This window comes from Sphaeramia orbicularis, chromosome 9, assembly GCF_902148855.1.
Source record: "Sphaeramia orbicularis chromosome 9, fSphaOr1.1, whole genome shotgun sequence".
NCBI classification, from domain to species: domain Eukaryota; kingdom Metazoa; phylum Chordata; class Actinopteri; order Kurtiformes; family Apogonidae; genus Sphaeramia; species Sphaeramia orbicularis.
In genome coordinates, this window is record NC_043965.1 from 25,543,539 (window position 1) to 25,562,184 (window position 18,646).

The window sequence follows — 18,646 nt, forward strand, 5'->3', positions numbered from 1 at the left end:
AAAAAATAGCTTTGAGAATAAAAGGATTTCGATTCCTCACAAAGAGCTTTAATATTGTGAAACTTTGATATCATTACCCATTTCGAACTTCATGTGTAAAAACTTTGCTGGGAGTCACTGACTGGATGCTGAATCTGGCAATTGTCCAAACAACGGATGCACTTTACACCAATGAGAGCATCCATTTCAACAATCGGTCCCCCATATGGCACTAAGGCCCCTCCTCCACGCTCTATCCCGGCAGAGGGTCTCATTCATGCTGCAAGACAGCGGTTCACTGCAAGCCTCCCGGCCCTCGGATCAACTGTTCTGATCTGATCTGGCCTTTTGACAAAGGAAGAGTTTCTGCGAAGACACATTTTGAAGAATATTCTGAAAAACACCAGCCGAGGAGTTGAGCCGGTGAGCAGGTGATCTTTTGCGCTCTCACCGACGCTGGAGATTTGCGCTTGGACAATGTTTGCAATAAGCGGGGAGATATACTTATTACTATCATCTCAGCCTTGAAAGAGAGTCTGGGTGGATTTTTCCAAAGACGTCTTCCACAAAAACACACAGCACTGGTCATTTTAAAAAACATCTATCTTTGTAAAAGCTGTGGTTTGTTGTGGCGCTCTGGAGGAGCGCAGCGCCTTGGGTTGGACCCGCTGTTGTTTGGCAAAGTGCTTTAGTTCTCCAAGTAATTTCTTTCTTTACTGAAAACAAAAACTTCTGAAAAAAGATCATAACGAGGCTTAAATGTTTGGGATCCAGGAGCATCTGATACGAGAAGCGAGCGGATTAAAGGAGAGAAGTCTCGGAGAGGAGATGGATCCAGTCCGGTCCTGGGTGCGTAATGTCGGCGTTGTGGATGCGAACGTTGCTGCGCAAAGGTACAGTACGGAACGCTTCTAATCTCACATTTCTGTCTCACCAGTTGTTGCCTTTACATGTCTATATGTAGTGTTTTTCATCAGGTGCGTGCAGTTAAGAACCTGTCAAATTGTTTAAATAGGCGGAACAATTGGCACAGCATTCGGTCCAGAGTTAGAACAGTCTATTCAGTCCCGAACTACTTGTTGCGAATGATGACATTATTCCACTGGAAAGAAATGTTGCTTCCAAACATATCCATATCCAACTAAGTAAGAATTTATAAAGAAATTAAGTTTATTCTTTTTTTAGTAAGTAATAATGGAAAAAATGTTGGTGTGGTTGGGAGTTAATGGCAAGACTGTCAAAAATGAAAACAAATAGAAAGAACTTTTATTTATTAATAAATACTCAATTATAGTCTGCATGAGGATATTCTGATGAAGAAAAAAATAAATAATAATAAAAGTCCCACTGTCATTGTACATCCAAATAAAGCCTATTTATCTAAGCTTTCACCAAGATGAGTTGTCACAAAATATAGGATTTTAGAAGCATCATGTTTTTTCTTTGGCTAGAGATTTTATCTGATGTAACTTTGATCGGAAAAATAATCCTAAGCTATTTCATCTTTATTTGTCAACTAGTTCATGTTGGCTCTTAGCGCTGACCTAATGCAAATTCATGTCTTTCAGAGTTTTATTTCTTCTCGCCTCTGACTGAGTGCGTACAAACTTTCCAAAAATATTTCATCGGTATTTTTTAGTTAAATTAAACACCACCTACAAGTTAATTAACAGGCCGTGTATCACAGAAATACAATGAAATTATTAAATAATACAAATTCAAAACAACCACGTCATTTGTATTTCATATTAATTTAGAACAAAAGAAGACGCATAAGTCGAGTTACGAGACTTATTTACTTTTTCAAAAATAAATAAATGAATAATTTCAGTTGCACAAACGCTGACACGCAAAAGAAAATAATCTGTTCAGTTTTGAGTTTTTTGATTTATAGTATTTACATTTTGGAACGCAGTCATTTTTACTGTAATAAACTGTTCACGCTGTGCAGACTTGGAGATTTGTGTCCTCTGTGTTTGAGCTGATTTCTAACGAATGATCCATGGTTTCTTTGTCTTCCATTAAATTCAACTACATGTTTATAAAAAGACATTTTTTTCTGCGGTGTTTCCAGCAGAAGAAATGTCCAAAGTAGAGAATGCATTAACCTTTCAGGTAGAAAACTACTTTGGAATTTTTTATTTTTTTTTTCTAATTTTCTTTTCTTCCTCACTTTAAATAATAGCTGAAGATCCCACAATATATTGGCCTATCCACAAAAAATATACAAAACATTAAATATGAATTTTCTTAATTTTTTTTAATATGGGAAAGATTGTCTATATATAAATAAACTGAAAGGATGATACTTGAGATAATAGTTTAAGTGCAAATTATATTAAATTATTTTCCTGTTTAAATCTTCAATGTGTCACTGAAGAATTAGGCTAGTGGAAAAAAAAATGGAAAAAAATTATTTTAGACTTGCATTCAGTTTGATTTCATGATTTATCTGTACAAGCAGGAGACAAGACAACCTACCCTCAACAACAGAAGTTTAATGTTTTTAGTGACTGAACCATGAAGAAGATTTGATTTGATAATAAACCATACATGTAGTAGGAGAAATTGCTTAAAACATAATATTAATGTCTCTTCCTGTTGTGTCCTCAGTGGAGTTGCTCTCTCAAGAGCTCACTTTGAGAAGCAGCCGCCCTCCAATCTCCGCAAGTCCAACTTTTTCCACTTTGTCCTGGCACTCTATGACAGACACGGCCAACCTGTGGAGGTGGAGAGGACTGCCTTTGTGGACTTTGTTGAGCATGAAAAGGTGTGTGTGTGTGTGTGTTTGTTCATCTTAATGAATACTTAGGGATGCTACCAAGTCACCCTGAAGTTTCACCAGTTGATTTTTTTTTTTTTTACTTAAAATTCTCAGACTGCAGCACTGTCTGTTGGAAAATATGTGAACACACAACATGATACATTTGTAATATACAGTATTAAAGCTAAACCAGGTGCTCACTTGATCTCCCCCATCCGCAGAAAAGCCAAGCATATCGAACAGCTGACGGGTACATGTTTACACAAGCTTTACCCTCAATGAGCTGATGATGTGGGATTGAAAAAGAATATCTAATGACTAATTAGCAGCTTGCCTCATTAGGAGGACATCACTACTTTTTTAAAATGCAAATTATGCTCGCTTCTGTTAAGTTATACAGTGAACTAATCATCAAAGTCTCTTTTCCTTCGTGCCCCCACTCCCATACTCTAAATAGTGCTGTGGGGGGAGTTGAATTCCTCAGGTTGGACAAGACCAAAATAAGAAAGGGCTGCAGTGATGAGTTGAGGCTGTGCGACAGAGTTACAAAGAGACTGAGAGGGTAGACTGCCTGAAGTTGGAGCCTTATGCCTGGTGTTGATGGATGTTTTTGCCTGGTGGTGAGGAGAGCTTGAAACTCCTAAACTGGTAACAGCTCTCCCCTGTGAGAACAGCAAGAGGACACAGTCCTGTCAACTGAAGTTCAAAGATAGTTTTACTATGAATGTCAGGGAGGGGGCAGGCAGCGGTGCTAATGCCGGGGCTGAAAGCTGTCAGTGTGTTCCCCTCTGTGCCACACAGGCCAGTGTGGAGTAATATGACGGCTGTGGAGGAGTTCATTTTCTGCATGGTTACCCTGGCATCTGTTTTTGCTTTGTAATTATGCAGAGGTAGAGCGATGGCATGGCAAAATAAATGTTCCTCTGTGTATATTTACAAAACTTATGAAGCCAGGCATCTATCTCCTGATATAAAGTCTCAATCTCTCTTCTGATATTAAGTTTTGTGCGCTGTTACTCTCCAACTTATCTTCATGCATCTTAATTTCTTGGCTTCTTTTCTTCTCTTTACAACTGCCTGCTTTTTCCAGTTTCTCTACTCCTTCAACCTCCTCGTTCTCTCTCCCTCTTTTTCTTGCTCTCATCTCTGTGATGCCAGCCTCCTGGGTTATTGGACCAGAGAGCATTCCTTTGAGACCACTTAGAAAGACCAGTAGAGGTAGAGAAAGAGAAAGAAAGGGGGAACAAGAGACAGGGGAGAGAGAAGGAAGAAGAGAGAGGATAGTGGAGGGCCTGGGGGAAAGAGGGATAGCGGAAAGGAAGTTTTTCTGTCAAGGTCGACTGCTGCTCAGTCTCACATACAGTACTTTCCACTCCCTGAAACACACTTTGAACACACACGTGCGTGCACATACACTATGTCCATGCCTATATAGTACCTTGTTGCAAAGTGGACCGCTGAATTTGATCTCGAGGTTTTAGGAGTTTGTGTCAGACATGTTAGTTCAACCTCTACAAAGAACATCCGCCACAAGGTTAAGCACTGAGCTTATGGGCACAACACAGGGTCCCACAAGGGCTTTGAGCCTACAACCCTCTGATCTCACTACTGCTCCTAGGGAAGGGCAAGCTGCAGGATTAGGGAAGACTCACTGTGCTTAACGCTGCATGGTGATGCTCAGCTGTACTAATCTGTGCCTATTATACTCAACTGTATGTCCTGCATTTGTCTCTCTGTCTGTCTACTGTCTTTTTACAAGGAGCAGACAGGAGAAAAGACCAACAATGGAACTCACTACAAGCTACAGCTGCTGTACAGCAACGGTGCGTATTAAGCTACTTCTACTGTCTGTTTTCATTCCTGATAATTTAGACAAGAGTGTGAAGTCAAAGTTAAATAAGTCTTTCTGTGCTTTCCACTTTGAATACTGTTAACACAGAAACATAAGGCACAAAATAATATACAAGATGAGTTTGAAAGGTTACCTGTGACCCCAGTGTGTCCTAACATGACACAAACCTTTCCACTAATTGCCCCTTCTCATTGCACCTCAAACTTCAATATCCTCCTGTCATACCTCACACGTCCTCCTTGGAGTTAAATTACCCTTCTCTCATCATCTAAACACCGACTTTTTACTGTTCGACGTTCAGCTCAGCGAGAAACCACTTCTGCACCCATGTATAGGGAAATGAGGTACATGTTGCCATCCCGCTCCTCCTCATCTCTTCCCCTCCGCTCCTCTAACCCCCCATGGTGTTTCCACATCAGATCCAGGATACACAGAGAAATTTGGTTCCCATGAGCCACTGCTGCCCCTGCTCTGCCATCGCAGTGGCACCCATGGGAGAAAAGATAAAAGACATGTTCCAGAGCATCCCCCTCACACACACACATATGTACATACAAGCACACCAAAAGCACTTCCTCTACATCCCCTCCTCTCATCCCCTTCCCCCAGGCGATATCAAAGGGTTCTCAATCGAGACTTTGATGAGAGGAACACATTTTATAAAGCAATACTCTCCGAAGTATCCAAAGTAGTGAAAATCCTCGGGTAATACGCTGTTTTCTGAAGAATCAGTTCATTACAAGTCGCTTCCCCCTCTTCCCTTCCTGCAGATGATGTGAGGGATCCAGAGGTTCAGGTGTTTCTAAAAATCTTACTAAGAGACACAACTGATCAGCAAGAGATAACTTCGCACATCATCCAAACCCTTCAAATTTTGTGTGTATGCAACTGTTAAGCAAACAAGGGAATAAATCAGAAGTCAACACTGAAATAACCACACCAAAAAAAAAACTTGACAAACCGTGAGAATGTGGTTGTAAATTCTGGCCTTGGAGCAGGACATGACTAATAATCATCAAACATCAAATAACTCTCAATCCCCTCAGAAACCATCAGAGAGAAAATACGAACTGCATGCCAATCTTATTTCTCCATGTTGTCTGGACCCAGTTCAATGCATTTTCTGAGGCCTTGTCCAGAGATAGAAATAATGATTAGTGGCATGAATCTTTCCATTTCATCTTATTTTATTTTTTCATTTCTTTCATCCACAGCACCACACACTTTCTTATTAAATAGTTAGAGGTGGTTGAGAAGTTTAAGTGCAGTTTCAAAAGATCAGAGCTGGAATGAATTTAATTGTCAAGTTATTTTATTTCAGGGTAAGTTGAATCAGTCTGAAATGACAGTACTGTGGATCAGCATAAAATCAATACAATAAAAAGATGTATTCTCTCTAACTCTAACTCAATTTAAATGAACCATAAAACATATTTTTTAGATTCTATATTAACAGTTTTTTCAGTTTACTAAAATGCCTTCCTTTCTTTCTGCAGGTGTCCGCACAGAGCAGGATCTTTATGCACGACTTATTGACTCTGTCACAAAACAGGTTGGTAAATATGACCTCTATCTATGTAAATGTGAGATTGAAATTACTCTTCCTAATAATAATAATAATAATAATAATAATAATAATAATAATAATAATAATAATAATAATTGTTCCTACTTCTCCTTATTTCCCCCTCAGCCCATATCATATGAAGGACAAAACAAGAATCCAGAAATGTGCAGAGTGCTACTCACACACGAAGTTATGTGCAGGTCAGTCACGTACATACAAATCCACACACACACATGCTGATTCAAGCCTTCACCCACAGGGATGAAATCCAAATATCCATTACTCTCCATCACTCTGCTTTGTCTCAGTCAGTTTGAAATGTGGTTTTGGGATGACGCTTGGGGCTCTACGTTATGAAAAAGTAGACTGTGGTTGCACTGTAAGTCTAGCCTGTCTGTCATCATCCTTGTTACAGTGGTAGTCCCCTGCTGCTTTCTGCTGTAACGCAGCATGTCCCTGGCCGGCTCCTGTTTCTTCCTGGAGCTCCACTTTGGCCTCAAGTTTTGCCGCCAGACTTCAGCTGACAGCATCAGACACAGTTCAAATTCTGCTTGTCAAAATCCAACTTCAGCACTTATGTTTAGCAAAGACACAAACTTGGTCTGTGTCTGAGTGTGATGTTATTGAAACAGCCCGAAACAGGAAATGTCATTTTATCCCATAGCTTCATAGTGTGAGTGGCCAGTGGTTTTGAGTATTGAAGTTTATTTGGTGAATGTAGAAATAGGTGTACACAGGAGTTTAGATGCAGAAGAAGATAGAGAGAGTGGTCTGGAAGTGGGGCAGTGACCCAGGATTAGAGGGCAGCAGGGGGAAGGATAGGGGGCTGGGACATGGGGAGAGAGTCTAAGACGAAGTGGGCTTCACCATTGTGTAGCCAGCAGATGCCCGAATGTGACTCACAGCTGGCTAATAACAGAGCCGAAGAGGCAGAGGGCAAGCGTCACAGCTGGGGAGTGAAGCCGTCTGACAGGGGGGTGGAGGGGGGCAGGGCAGGGCCAAGCTGGGACACGAGAGGGGTAAGGCGAGGTGTAGGGGTGGCAGATGGTTAGGGGTGGGGGCACTTTTGTTATGCAGTGAAGGGGACTTGGAGGGGAGGGGGTGCTGGGTGGCCAGCAGGCTCCTCGGACAGGACTGCTGACGAATGGTAGGATGTTGTGGGATATTGTGTGTGTGTGTGTGTGTGTGTGTGTGTGTGTGTGTGCGTGCGTGTGTGTATGTGCAATGAGGCTGCATGGGGGTTGAGTTTGATTTCGAAATCAATGTGACAGATTGCCTGGCTGGCTTTTCACTTTTGAATGGTCTCTCACTGTTTGTAGGGTGTGTTGTTGTACCTTTTCTTCCTCTTTTATTCTTTTGTCTATTCTTCCCCTCCCCTCTCATGCCTCCTTTGTGTGTTCCTGGATCTTGGCCGACTGTGGGGCAGAATTGTCGGGGCCTGTGGATGTGGATGGCCCCTTCTGTTTGATTAGGTTTTTTTTTCTTCTTCTACTGACTTTTTCCTCTTGTTGTGTTTTCTGTCTTTCCAACTGTCCACTCAGCCGCTGTTGTGAGAAGAAGAGTTGTGGCAACAGAAACGAGACGCCGTCTGACCCAGTGATCATTGACAGGTAATGAGATCAAATCACATTCTAAACTGTTTCATTAGATCAAACACCTGTAAGGTTTGTCATTTATTGTGTGAATATGCACATATGTATACACACACACAAACACACACACAGAAAGATAATGCTCTGGAGCAAAGGCAAAGTCCTGGAAATTTTTGATCCTGTGCCGGGATGTCATGTGTTGTGTTTATGGCCAATAAAAACAAAGATTGTTATGAGAGAAGAAGTTACACACAGCACAGAGGACACATGATGTGTGAAGGGGCTGAGTGTATTCAGCAATAGATGTGAGTGTGTGTAGACTTCACATAAATATTGATGTGTGCAGGCATGCACACTTCATAGATAAACATTAATATGTACAATGCACATGTTTATAGTTGCCAGTGTTTCTGCCTTGTCAGTTTACTGTATCAGGCAGCTACAGTATATACAGTACAAACTATCAGTGTTCATGTCTGCCTCCCATGTGTTTCTGCCTCCTCAGCAATCTGTTTATCTGTTAATCTATCTGCAGCACTCTAGGATCTGTTTCAGTTTGGTCACTCATTACGTTTACCAGCCGACGATGCACCTGAAACTGCCAAAAGCGAAGATATCCTTTTATTAGAAGCAGGTGCATGTGTGTCTTCCATACTATCCGACAGGTTCACATATGTAGTAAATGTTCACCCTGACAGCCACTTATCAGCCTTAAAGGTGGATGACCACTGCTGAAATCAGCGTGTGTGAGGGCCTTCACGTTCCAGGGATTTCGAAGGTCTCTCACTGTCTGCCTGGCATTAAGCAGTGTGATAAATGCTTATAAGCAGAACGCATGTGAAATACTTCGACTGTGATGTCATCTATGCAACCTTCATCACCTCTCCCTCCTGCTCTTCCTCTTTTCCTCTCTTCTTCCTTCTACACATCTATCCTATCCTCTCTACTTTTGTCTCTCTAGAAAACACTCACTTCATATACGTCAAGTACCCTTTTCATTCCCCTCCTCAGTTCAAGCTGGCTGGCTGTTGACAGTGTGTCTCAAAGGATCTCAGCTGAAGATAGTTTTCATATAACGGAAAAACTGGGCTGTTGTTTTTTGAATTTTCCCAGAATACCTTGGAGCAGCTGCATTTCTCATTTGCTGTAGCACATTACTCTCCAAATAACCCCCTCTGCATCCGTTTATACTCCATCCTAACATGGCTAAACCTCCTCTAAATTTGTTTGTAAGTAAGTCTGTGGCGTGTAGGTGAAGACAGTGATCTATATCTCCTAGTGACTGTTTGTGTGTGTGCAGGCTAGTGTGAGCATCTGAGGATTGATTTAAATGAATCATTGACCTACTGTACTTTCTAATCACACTGGGCATATCCCGTCCTGATGGGGTTTCTCCCTCTTGACTGGTTGGCGAAATCCTCTCCTCAGGGAGCAGCCTATTAGCAGCCAGTTAATTTCTGATAAGCCAGTAGAAGTTTGTGCAGCCCTATGCCCTTTTATCTCGCCTTATGTGCACTGTATGTATACACCAAACACTAGAAAACACTCCAGTGTAAAGATTGACAGGGCAAGATGTGTATGTATGCTCTGAGAGTGTTTGAACACACACAAACGGATGTATATTGTCATATGTGTGTGAAGATCCTGTGCATTTTTATTTATGTATGTATATGGATGTATGTGCAATTGTCTATGTGTCTCTGTGACCCTCTCTCTGACCTTTTTCCCAGTCACTGCTTGGGTCTTAAATTATTCATGTGTGTACGTATATCTAGCCTATGTGCACATGTGTATGCCTGTGTGTGTGTGCATTTGCAGTTGTGTGTATGTGTGTGTGTGTGTGTGTGTGTGTGTATGTGGAGGAGACGGTCTGTTTCTGTGGCTCCAGTAATCAGCCTCCTGCTCCCAGCCCCAACACCTGTTCTCCAATTAACATGCAGCATGCTGAGGCCCACTCGCTCCTATTGCTCAGCTACTGCTTTCTGTCCTCTCCCCTCTGTTTCCCCTCCTTCTTCTCTCATTTTCAGCTCACTGCTTCCTTCCTTCGCACCTCGGTTCCTATCTGTCCTTTTACGTGGAGCTGGTCTCTTGCTGCCTACAATCTAACACACTCCAACTGTGCACTTATTTCTGGACTTGGTAGTGCTTAATTCCCCTGCTCCTCTGCTTCTTCTTTTTCCTTCACGTTATCCTGTCCTCCACCACCCCCTCCTTCCCTTTAGCCTGTCTAATTTTGCCATAATTAGGCGGTGTCATTAGGACACCTACCCAAGCACAAGGGAGTTTGCAATTCCCCAAACAGCCCAAACCCCCACTTTTCTAATCTCCTTTCCATATTGTTTCAGTTTTCTCTCCCCCTTCTCCTGCTGCTGCTGCTGCAACACCCCCCTTTTCTCCCTAATCCTGATTTGAGTGAAAGGAGAGAGAGGAGATCACAGCTGATCCATAGGGAGGGATGAAGGGATAGAGGGTGGAGGGACCGAGGGATGAAAAGGGCAAGGGCAGTCGTTGACAAAGAGATGACTCTTAAGTTGCCTATGGGAAGGCATTATCTAATACCCCACTGCCTGCTGTGTCTAATAGTTTTACAATTGTCTAATCTTAACATCGGTGAACTCGTATACTCACAGCCCTGATGTGACTTCTCTGCTCGGAGGATGTCACTTATCTTTGATTGATGAACTGGCTTGTTCACTGATTGGTGAGATGATTGATCAATAGACACATTGATCAATTTCTCTGGGTTCATCACCATAAATCTTTGCTAACTCTTCTAAATGTTGACTTTTTGTAAGATAATTTGTTGTTTTATTACATTAAATTTTTAGATGAATAAAAGTTAATAAAAGCTCCAGCTCCTTAAAATAAGAAATTGCTGAGTTTTGTCATTTGCAAGTTAATTCGGATTTAAATTGATTAATCAGGAAAAATAATCAACAGGTACACTTTGAAGAAAATTGGTTTGTCTTATCACTTGTATAGTTCTTTCTATTTCAAGCTCCTCCATTCTGAAAGGTTCTCAGTATTACCAACACAGGCAGATCTGTTAATGGTAGCATTATTGCCGTGCTGACCTCCGACCTCTGAGAAACTATATTGGTTCTGGGCCAAAGCTGGCCTCTGTATTTATGAGTGAACCATGGGTTTACAATGGAGACAAGCAGATGTCAGTATTAGTATTTGTAGGAATGGACTGCGTGGATTGGATGGGAGGGGTCGGCTCTCAGTGTGAGTGTGTGCTTTCATATTTGTCTAAGAAGCCGAGATCAATAGTTGGTCATAAGGAGTACGTGGAGGGATCCATCCTAAAGAAAGAGCCTTGTAGAGTGGGGGTATGGGAGGGTGATCAATGGCAAGCACTATCTCACTAATTGATCGTGTTTCCAAGAGGGGTCTTTTTTAACAAGCCGACGCGCAGAGAAAAGAAGAATAATCAATAGGAATTTTCCAATCTTGTCAATATGGCTTTTCCCTCCCTAAAGTCCGTTCATGAAGCCGCTTCAATTTCAAGCCCTGTAATAAAACCAAAATACCTATAAGATGCTTAAGTTTTTATGCTTTACATGTCTTTTAAATGCTTAATCTTGTTTTCTAAGTTTATTATTTTACAGTTTCAACAATGATTAGTTATCCTGGGCAGTGGTTTGACTTCAGATGCTCAGCTCCTAGAGGAATCCATTACTCTTAATCTTAGGTTGTGGGTTGTATTGATCTGTTTGTAGTCTAGGTCTAGTTATGTGCATGTACCACAGGTTTGTTTTCAACTAGTCAGAGCAAGAGGTTTTTCTCTCTTGTTCTGATCGATGTGTTGAAAATTTAGTTTTAGCTAAATTAGAAACAAATTAAATGTTAAAGTACATCCTATTACAGTTCTTATGTTAATTTTCATTGTGATATTATTTCACAAACCTATTCTTCCTACAGTCGGATACACACTGACGTGCAGTTCAGCAGTGTAGTAAAACTGCATCCTTCTTTATAGTTCTTGACGGATTAACACTGTCTGGACAGTTTGACAATAAACTATTCAGATATCATTTGCTGCTGTATGCAAATGTCTGGTCCAGAGAAACAGTAAGACCATCTGTTTCAATGTTGTTCTGTCCACCTGCTTGTGTCTGCCTGTCTTAAACAAATTTAAAAGACTAACATTATGTTGTGGGCTACTTGTTTTGGTGCTTGCCAGTTTATTTTGGCATGTACCTGCTCTCTATAGCGACTGGACAGCTTTTTTCTTTGTACTTTTAATAGTGGGGATTACCGGCCACTCTATTCTTCAGGACTAACTAAAAGAAAATACAAGCTGCAAGACTTTGGGAACAGAACATTAAACTATCAGCCAAAGAATAAATGCAGCTACATTTTTTGGACTGTGTCAGGGGTCGAATTCCTCCCCTTTCCCAGATGCATACTCAAAAACTGCCGCCAAGTCGCCCTGTTAGGTCATCATATATGCACTTGAGAGTTTTATGTGTGAGACAACAATGTAACTTCAGGAGATTGTTTCTCATATTCCCAGTATATGTTCATCCTTTAGCCTTTAAGTTAGACCTGTAGCTTTTTGTTGATACTGGCATGCTGTATGTATTCTGCCATTACTTTACTGATTGTGATTGTACTTTTTCAACATTGGCTCATTTGGATTTAGAGCAGTAGTAAAGCTGCATAATGATCTGTTCTAACATAAAATAACTGAATAAACATATGATGTGACCCAATACCAGAGTGGTTATTGTGCATGATACTTGGTGCAAAAGTCCTGAGACGAGTGTCCAGGTCAGATCATTTGCTACATGTCATTCTGTTCCTCTGTCTTTCTCCACTTCCCATCTCTTTTCAGTGTCAAATAAAGACTAAAAATGCCAAAAATGAGAATAAAATAAAAAAACGAAAGTGACAGTGACAAAATACCCATTGCTTTTGCATGCAACAGGGGGTATTATCATACTTGCTCAGAGGCATCTTATCACCCCTAATAAAAGAGATGTGTAAAGAAGTAATGTTGCCATGGTTACCTGCAGATTAAAGTACCCAGAGACTGTATTTGAGTTGTACTGATGAAACACAAACCTGTCAACCAGTCGTAAACTTGTCGTTACTTTACTGTATATTGAGTGTTATATATATTTGCCATACTGTGAGCATAGTCACCTTTGTAGCCGCTTTTGGATTTCACTCTGACAAGTGTTAGGGTCGTGGTGTGACTGGACTGCTCACACAATCATACACATTACAGATATTCATATGTATGCATAAATTACCTGTCTGTCACTCATACACACATACACAGGGGCAAAGTCAGACACAGTGGTCTCTCCAGTCCGCTGTCACAGGTCTCTCCCTGGTGGGATAGTACTGGACAGTCCCTCCAGACCCCCTGTCAGAGAGCCCCTCAGGCAGGGGGCCAGGCAGCGTGGCGACAGGGCCCTGAGGCTCCAGTGCACACCGCCTCACACAGTGGAGCGGCACACAGGCTGGACCACTGAGCAGCTGGCATAGCACCATGGGGATGGCTCCTCCCTAGGGGCAATGCAAGGGGGAGAATGACACAAAGACAGACAGGGAGAGACGATGCAATGTCTAGAATATCAAATTCACTGACAGGTACTGCTTGAAACAGTGAGAGCTTCACTCAGTGTTAGACTGGTGAAAATGAGTTCAGGGACCTTTTTTGAGGCTCCAGCTTCCTGTGACACACTGGCAAGATACTGGACCCCAATGTGCACAGGAAGTGTATAATGAGTGGTGAGGTTAGGAGCTGAGTTTGTGTTTTGTCCCCTTTGCTCTGCTTTGGCCAGTGGTGGATGTTGTGGCTTGAACCCTGACACAAGGAGTAGGCCTGGTTTGTTTTCTTTGAGAGCGCCTATAGAGGGGGCAGTTGGATATAGAGAGCAGCAGAGAAATGTTTTGACAGGAAATGGGAATGGACTACTAATGGGCTAATGTGAGGAAACAGCAGGGGGACCTGGTGTGGGTGGGATGCACAAGGGAAGTGGGGAAATTAGAAGTTTTGAGGTGCAGCTCAGCGGTACCCTGAAAAGCCTCCCACTCCTAGAGTAGCTGGGGCAAAACCTCCCATTTGTCTGAAGACTAACAGGGTTCACCTTTGGTGGAGCAGTGTGGATTAAGTAGTGGCACTCAGAGGATCAGAAAGGGGCAGATTAGTGTGATCTAGAGGGTCCTTCAGATTGAATGAACCAGTGCGTGGCTGTGTATGTTTGGGTTTATTTTTCATGTGAAATTCCTGCATGTGCCATTTATTTTGTAATATGATCTTGAGTCAGTATAATCAGGATGTCATGTATGTGTGTGGGTTGTAGAGTCAAAGGCCAGTTAGCAGAGGTATTTAGGAACAAGGGCTGTTTTCTTTGGCTGGATGATGTTGCTGTGGGTGGGGCTGTGAGTGTGTATATAGTGTGTGTGTTTGGTCATCTGCCTCTGCAGAAGTCTTAAATTTCACTAATGACTTAACAATGCCCCCTGGTGCTGAACTGGCCCCACCAGCCACCTTATTTGTTTGTTTGTCTGTTTATCAGGAATGTGGACAGACTTTATTTGTCCCGAGAGTTCCATTTAGTTAGGCTTGGGTTGCAAAAGAACATATTTCCCAACATTAATATTTTATACGTGCAGTATATTATAAACAATACTAAATTAATATAAATAATCACATTTCCCAGGATAGAACAACCGGGCAAGAGCGTAGACCCAGTTTTGACATAATAGATATGCCTATAAAACTTTCAGAGACAGCACATACAATACATGGTGGAAGTTTACTTTATATTATAGACTATTAATTAACCTGTTATAATGTAAAAGGTTTTTATTAGTTCACTGATGCAATCTAACCGAACAATAAAGCTGAAAAGTTACAAACACATAAATTTACTCAAGTGTAAACCTCACAGCAGAACTCAACACTGATTACCATCAACCTTTTATTAAGGTGTTACACATTTATTTGCATAGAAAGAAAGAGAATGAATGTTGTAGAATGCTTTTAGGTTCAACGTTTTGATTAGTAACTTAATTTCTTAATTTCATGTTTTCCAGTAACTCTAGCAGATTACATTAATAATAATTACATTTATTTTGTAACTTCTTACTCCATGACACTGACTTTACACTAGTTTCATGTAGCCATAAGAGAGGTGATTTGACATGGAAAAAACAAATTTATTTATGTGAAGGATGTAAAGTTAGGTACAGCAGAAATCGTTGCTGGCTGTCCTGTCCTTGTGTGTACTTTGTGTTTTAATGGCAGAATCATTTACGCAGCAGATGTTTTGGTTTCCTCATCATCATGTTAAACTTATAGGAAAACTCTAACAGCAATTTAACAATCTCAGTGTCACTCTAATCTTCTGGATGCATGTGTGTGTGCATTGGAGTGTGTGTGTGTGTGTGTGTGTGTGTGTGTGTGTGTGTGTGTGTGTGTGTGTGTGTAATGGTCCTGATGAATCTGTCGGGGCTGAGGGCAGGGGGTGATGTGACTGCTGACAGGCTCCCAGCAGGCATGCTGAGAGCCCCAACAGTCTGCATGCCCTCACTTCAGCACCCCCACCACCCAGCTCCCCTTCTCCTCTCCCAGTCCTCGGCTGCACACATTTGCTGTGTATTAGCCACGGACAGTAAATTACAGCACCCTAGACCTCTGAGCGATTCCATTCCTGTCTCTTCACACGTTCCTCCTCTCCTCTCCCTCCCTCCAACACCATTATCCAGCTCACCTTCTCAACGTCTGTCTATCTTCCTCCTTTCTCTCATTTTGATCTGTTTTTCCTCCCTCTGTCTGTCATATTCGTCCTGACTCTTGGACTCCCTCAACCCTGTCAGATTTCTTTCCCCTGTCTGTCTTTCTCTCACTTCTGTTATACTTCTCATCCTCCGTTCTTCTATTGTGTCACGCTACACAGCATTCCCTCCCTTACACATCCCCCTTTACTTTCTTACAAGCAGGTCCCTGTTGTCTAGGCTTCACAGGTTTCTCTGCCGCCTCTCTCCCTATCTCTCGTCCTCTTCCTATCCCTCTCTCCCGCCTTCTCCTTTCCTCTCTCTCTTTGCTCCCCCCTTCTCTCTCTTTCTGGAAACAGATGTTGTTTGTCAGATCTTATCATTACTGGCTAATTAAGAAGACATCTCTTCTCCTTCTGTTGTTGCTTCTCTTTCCTCTCCTCTTCCTCTCGGTGGCATCCATCCCAGATTCATTGTTCTTCTCAGAGGAAAGTGTGGGTTGAGCTGAAATACGCATGTTATTGGTAATTGCGATGAGTGGCTGATTGATTGGAAGGGTTTTTAAAAAGCAAGATTAACCCTTCTGGTATTTTTGAAATCTATTCAGTGGGTGCTTTGTGTCTCCATTTGAGAGTTATGAGAGTATATTTTGAATCCTCGTCCCTCAGGACACAAAAGGCATGCTGGGAGAGGTCAGTCCACTGATGGGACTTCTATTCCCTGTCCTGGTTGTGAATTCATGTTCTCCAGACTCTGAATATCTATCCATATCCATCTATTTGGCAGGCTGACTGCAGTCCCATGTGGCTAAGCTTTGTATGCAATATCTGCTTTTGGCTAAGCTTGGGAGACTGATACGTTAATTTTTTTTTCACATCGCTAAAATGCACATTTAACAGTTAGCAAGAGGTTATGCAGTAAAAAAAAAAAGCTTTTGCACCCAGGAGAAACCTTGTTGAAACACTCGAGAGCCTCTTGTGTACCCTTCCCATCATTCCGCTTTCCTCCTCTCCAGCCCTATTTTCCTCTCGGCTGTGCTGTGCTTCAGTCACTTTTGTGGTGGCAAGCCTGAAGTTTTTACAGCACTACCAAGCTCTATAAATCAGCACTAGTGGTTTAAATGTTTGGCTTTGTCACAGTTCTCAAGTTTAGAGCCAGCCTGGGAGGCAACAGAGGCCAGAGGGCACAGCCAGTCCACCCGGCAAATTTACAAAGAAACAAGTTTCCCCAATGTGGTGTCTTTGTGTCTGTCGGAAGATGGTTTGTTTACTGGTTCTCTTACTGCAGATCAACTAAACTGGTTAATGTTTAGTTCATTTGTAATGCTGTTATGTTACTGTTAAGTTTCAGTACAGATAACAACACACTGTATTTTTGTATCTTACTCTGTTAAATCAAGTCAAATTGATTTTGTTCATAACTACAAAATATGACAAATTACAATCTGTATAGTATGGAACATACTCAATCTGAAAACCCAAAAACAGGAAAAACCTTAAGGAGAGTAACGCACAGATGATCACTTCTTCACGATCATCAAACATGTAATAAATTTGTGTGGAAAATCAGGATATAAATGAGGAATTTAAACATCCAGTAAACTTTTTGAATCAAATGAAAGACCTAAAACCACCCCTCTTTTGTTTGAAGAAAAATAAGTTATTTGTTAAAATGAAGCATATTTCACATTTATATACTATATTTTTATATTGTAACATTAAGAACGTAAGTTTGAATTGAGATTTGCCCAGACATCCAGTGCCAAGTCTGTGTAATTAACACTTTTCATATTTTTATGCAAGACACATTTTATTCTGCTCCAAAACATTACTGAGAAGAAATACTCAAATGTACTGGAATGTAACTAGACTACTTTGATGAACATAAGTAATCCTGTTGAGCTTTTCATCATCATCGTGGTCACATGTCATGAAAAGCTTGAAATAATCTTGTGACACATAAGGGGTCTTGACATGCTTTAACTGTTTAACGGATGACTGGATGTGGCTTAGAAAAGCTCAGACTTAAACGAGTAAATGATGAACGTGGAGTCGGTTTGGCTGTGTGATATTTGCTGGTGAAAGGGAAGTGAAGCTGATGCCAGAGATATCCCTGTATGTTTTAGGAGGAGGGGGGGTTGGACTGAGAGGCTGGTGTGAAAGGTCCTGTAGTGGTATGCGACAGAGGGTGTATCAGTTCGTGGAGGGTTTTCTGTGCCCCATTAGCAGTGTCAAAGGTCATGTGCCCCGGGTGTTAACCCTGGTGACCAGTCTAGCTTCTAGTCTGCCAGGGGACCCTGGTCCACGGGTATTTATTACTACCCCACCACCTCCACTTCACTCCCTCCCCCAAACTTAGCTCTCCCCATGGAGGAAAACAAAACACCTCATCCCTCCCCCTCAGCCTTTCCTCAGCCTGGGTACATGTACTAATTGGATGCATATTCATACACTAATGCCTGACGACCCATCTGTAGATTTCTGCTTTAGTGTGAACATTGTTAGGTCAACACTGGTTTATCTTAATTCTTCCCTACATCCAAGAGCGACAGCGTGTTTTTGTCCTCTACATATTTTATTAGGAATCAGCTACATTCATATAACTTTTAGACATTTGTTTTTGAGGCATCATATTTATTAATGTACTTAATTATTGTATGATGGATGTGCACACACAGTTACTGGCAACTCAGTATTTGTCTTTGTGTATTTCCCTGCGAACTCGTGCATGTGCGTGTGGTTTGGGCAGGCCATACATACATGTGACATATGCATGCATACGTGCATGTATCTGGGCCTGCTGTATGAGTTAGTGCTCTCAGTGTGTGAGTGTGGCAGAGGAAGGCCCTCAGCATGTCAGTATGTTTTAATGCTTCACATCTGGTTTCCTAATTTTCCTCCCTCCCTGTCTGCCCTCCCCTTAGCTCCCCTCCACCGCTGTATCAGGACACTGTTTTGTTTTTTCAGGGTGGGAGAGGGTGATGGAGGGGATGTCTGATGAGTGATGGCCCTGAATACAGGACGTCAACATTCTCTCTCTTTCTCCCTTTGCCTTTCTGTTCTCCGCTCCATGTTTCTATTCCTCTGTTACATATTTGTATACATACATCCTATGGAATATTATATTATTGTAGGTTTACATTATAAGAAGCTGAA

The 18,646-nt window shown here is 41.7% G+C and overlaps 1 protein-coding gene across 4 annotated transcripts in view; it reads left to right on the forward strand.

Moving 5' to 3' along the window:
• Positions 1-253: 253 nt before the first annotated feature.
• Positions 254-18,646, forward strand: part of ebf2 (EBF transcription factor 2) — a 28,681-nt gene continuing 10,288 nt past the window's right edge. For 2 of the 4 annotated variants that reach the window (XM_030142869.1, XM_030142871.1), the window contains exons 1-6: positions 739-872; positions 2,593-2,749; positions 4,509-4,566; positions 6,092-6,147; positions 6,289-6,362; positions 7,704-7,772. In XM_030142869.1, coding sequence (XP_029998729.1) covers positions 739-872; positions 2,593-2,749; positions 4,509-4,566; positions 6,092-6,147; positions 6,289-6,362; positions 7,704-7,772 — 548 coding nt within the window. Of the gene's footprint in view, positions 873-2,592; positions 2,750-4,502; positions 4,567-6,091; positions 6,148-6,288; positions 6,363-7,703; positions 7,773-18,646 lie in introns of all 4 variants that reach the window. The other 2 variants (XM_030142868.1, XM_030142870.1) reach the window with 2 other exon arrangements.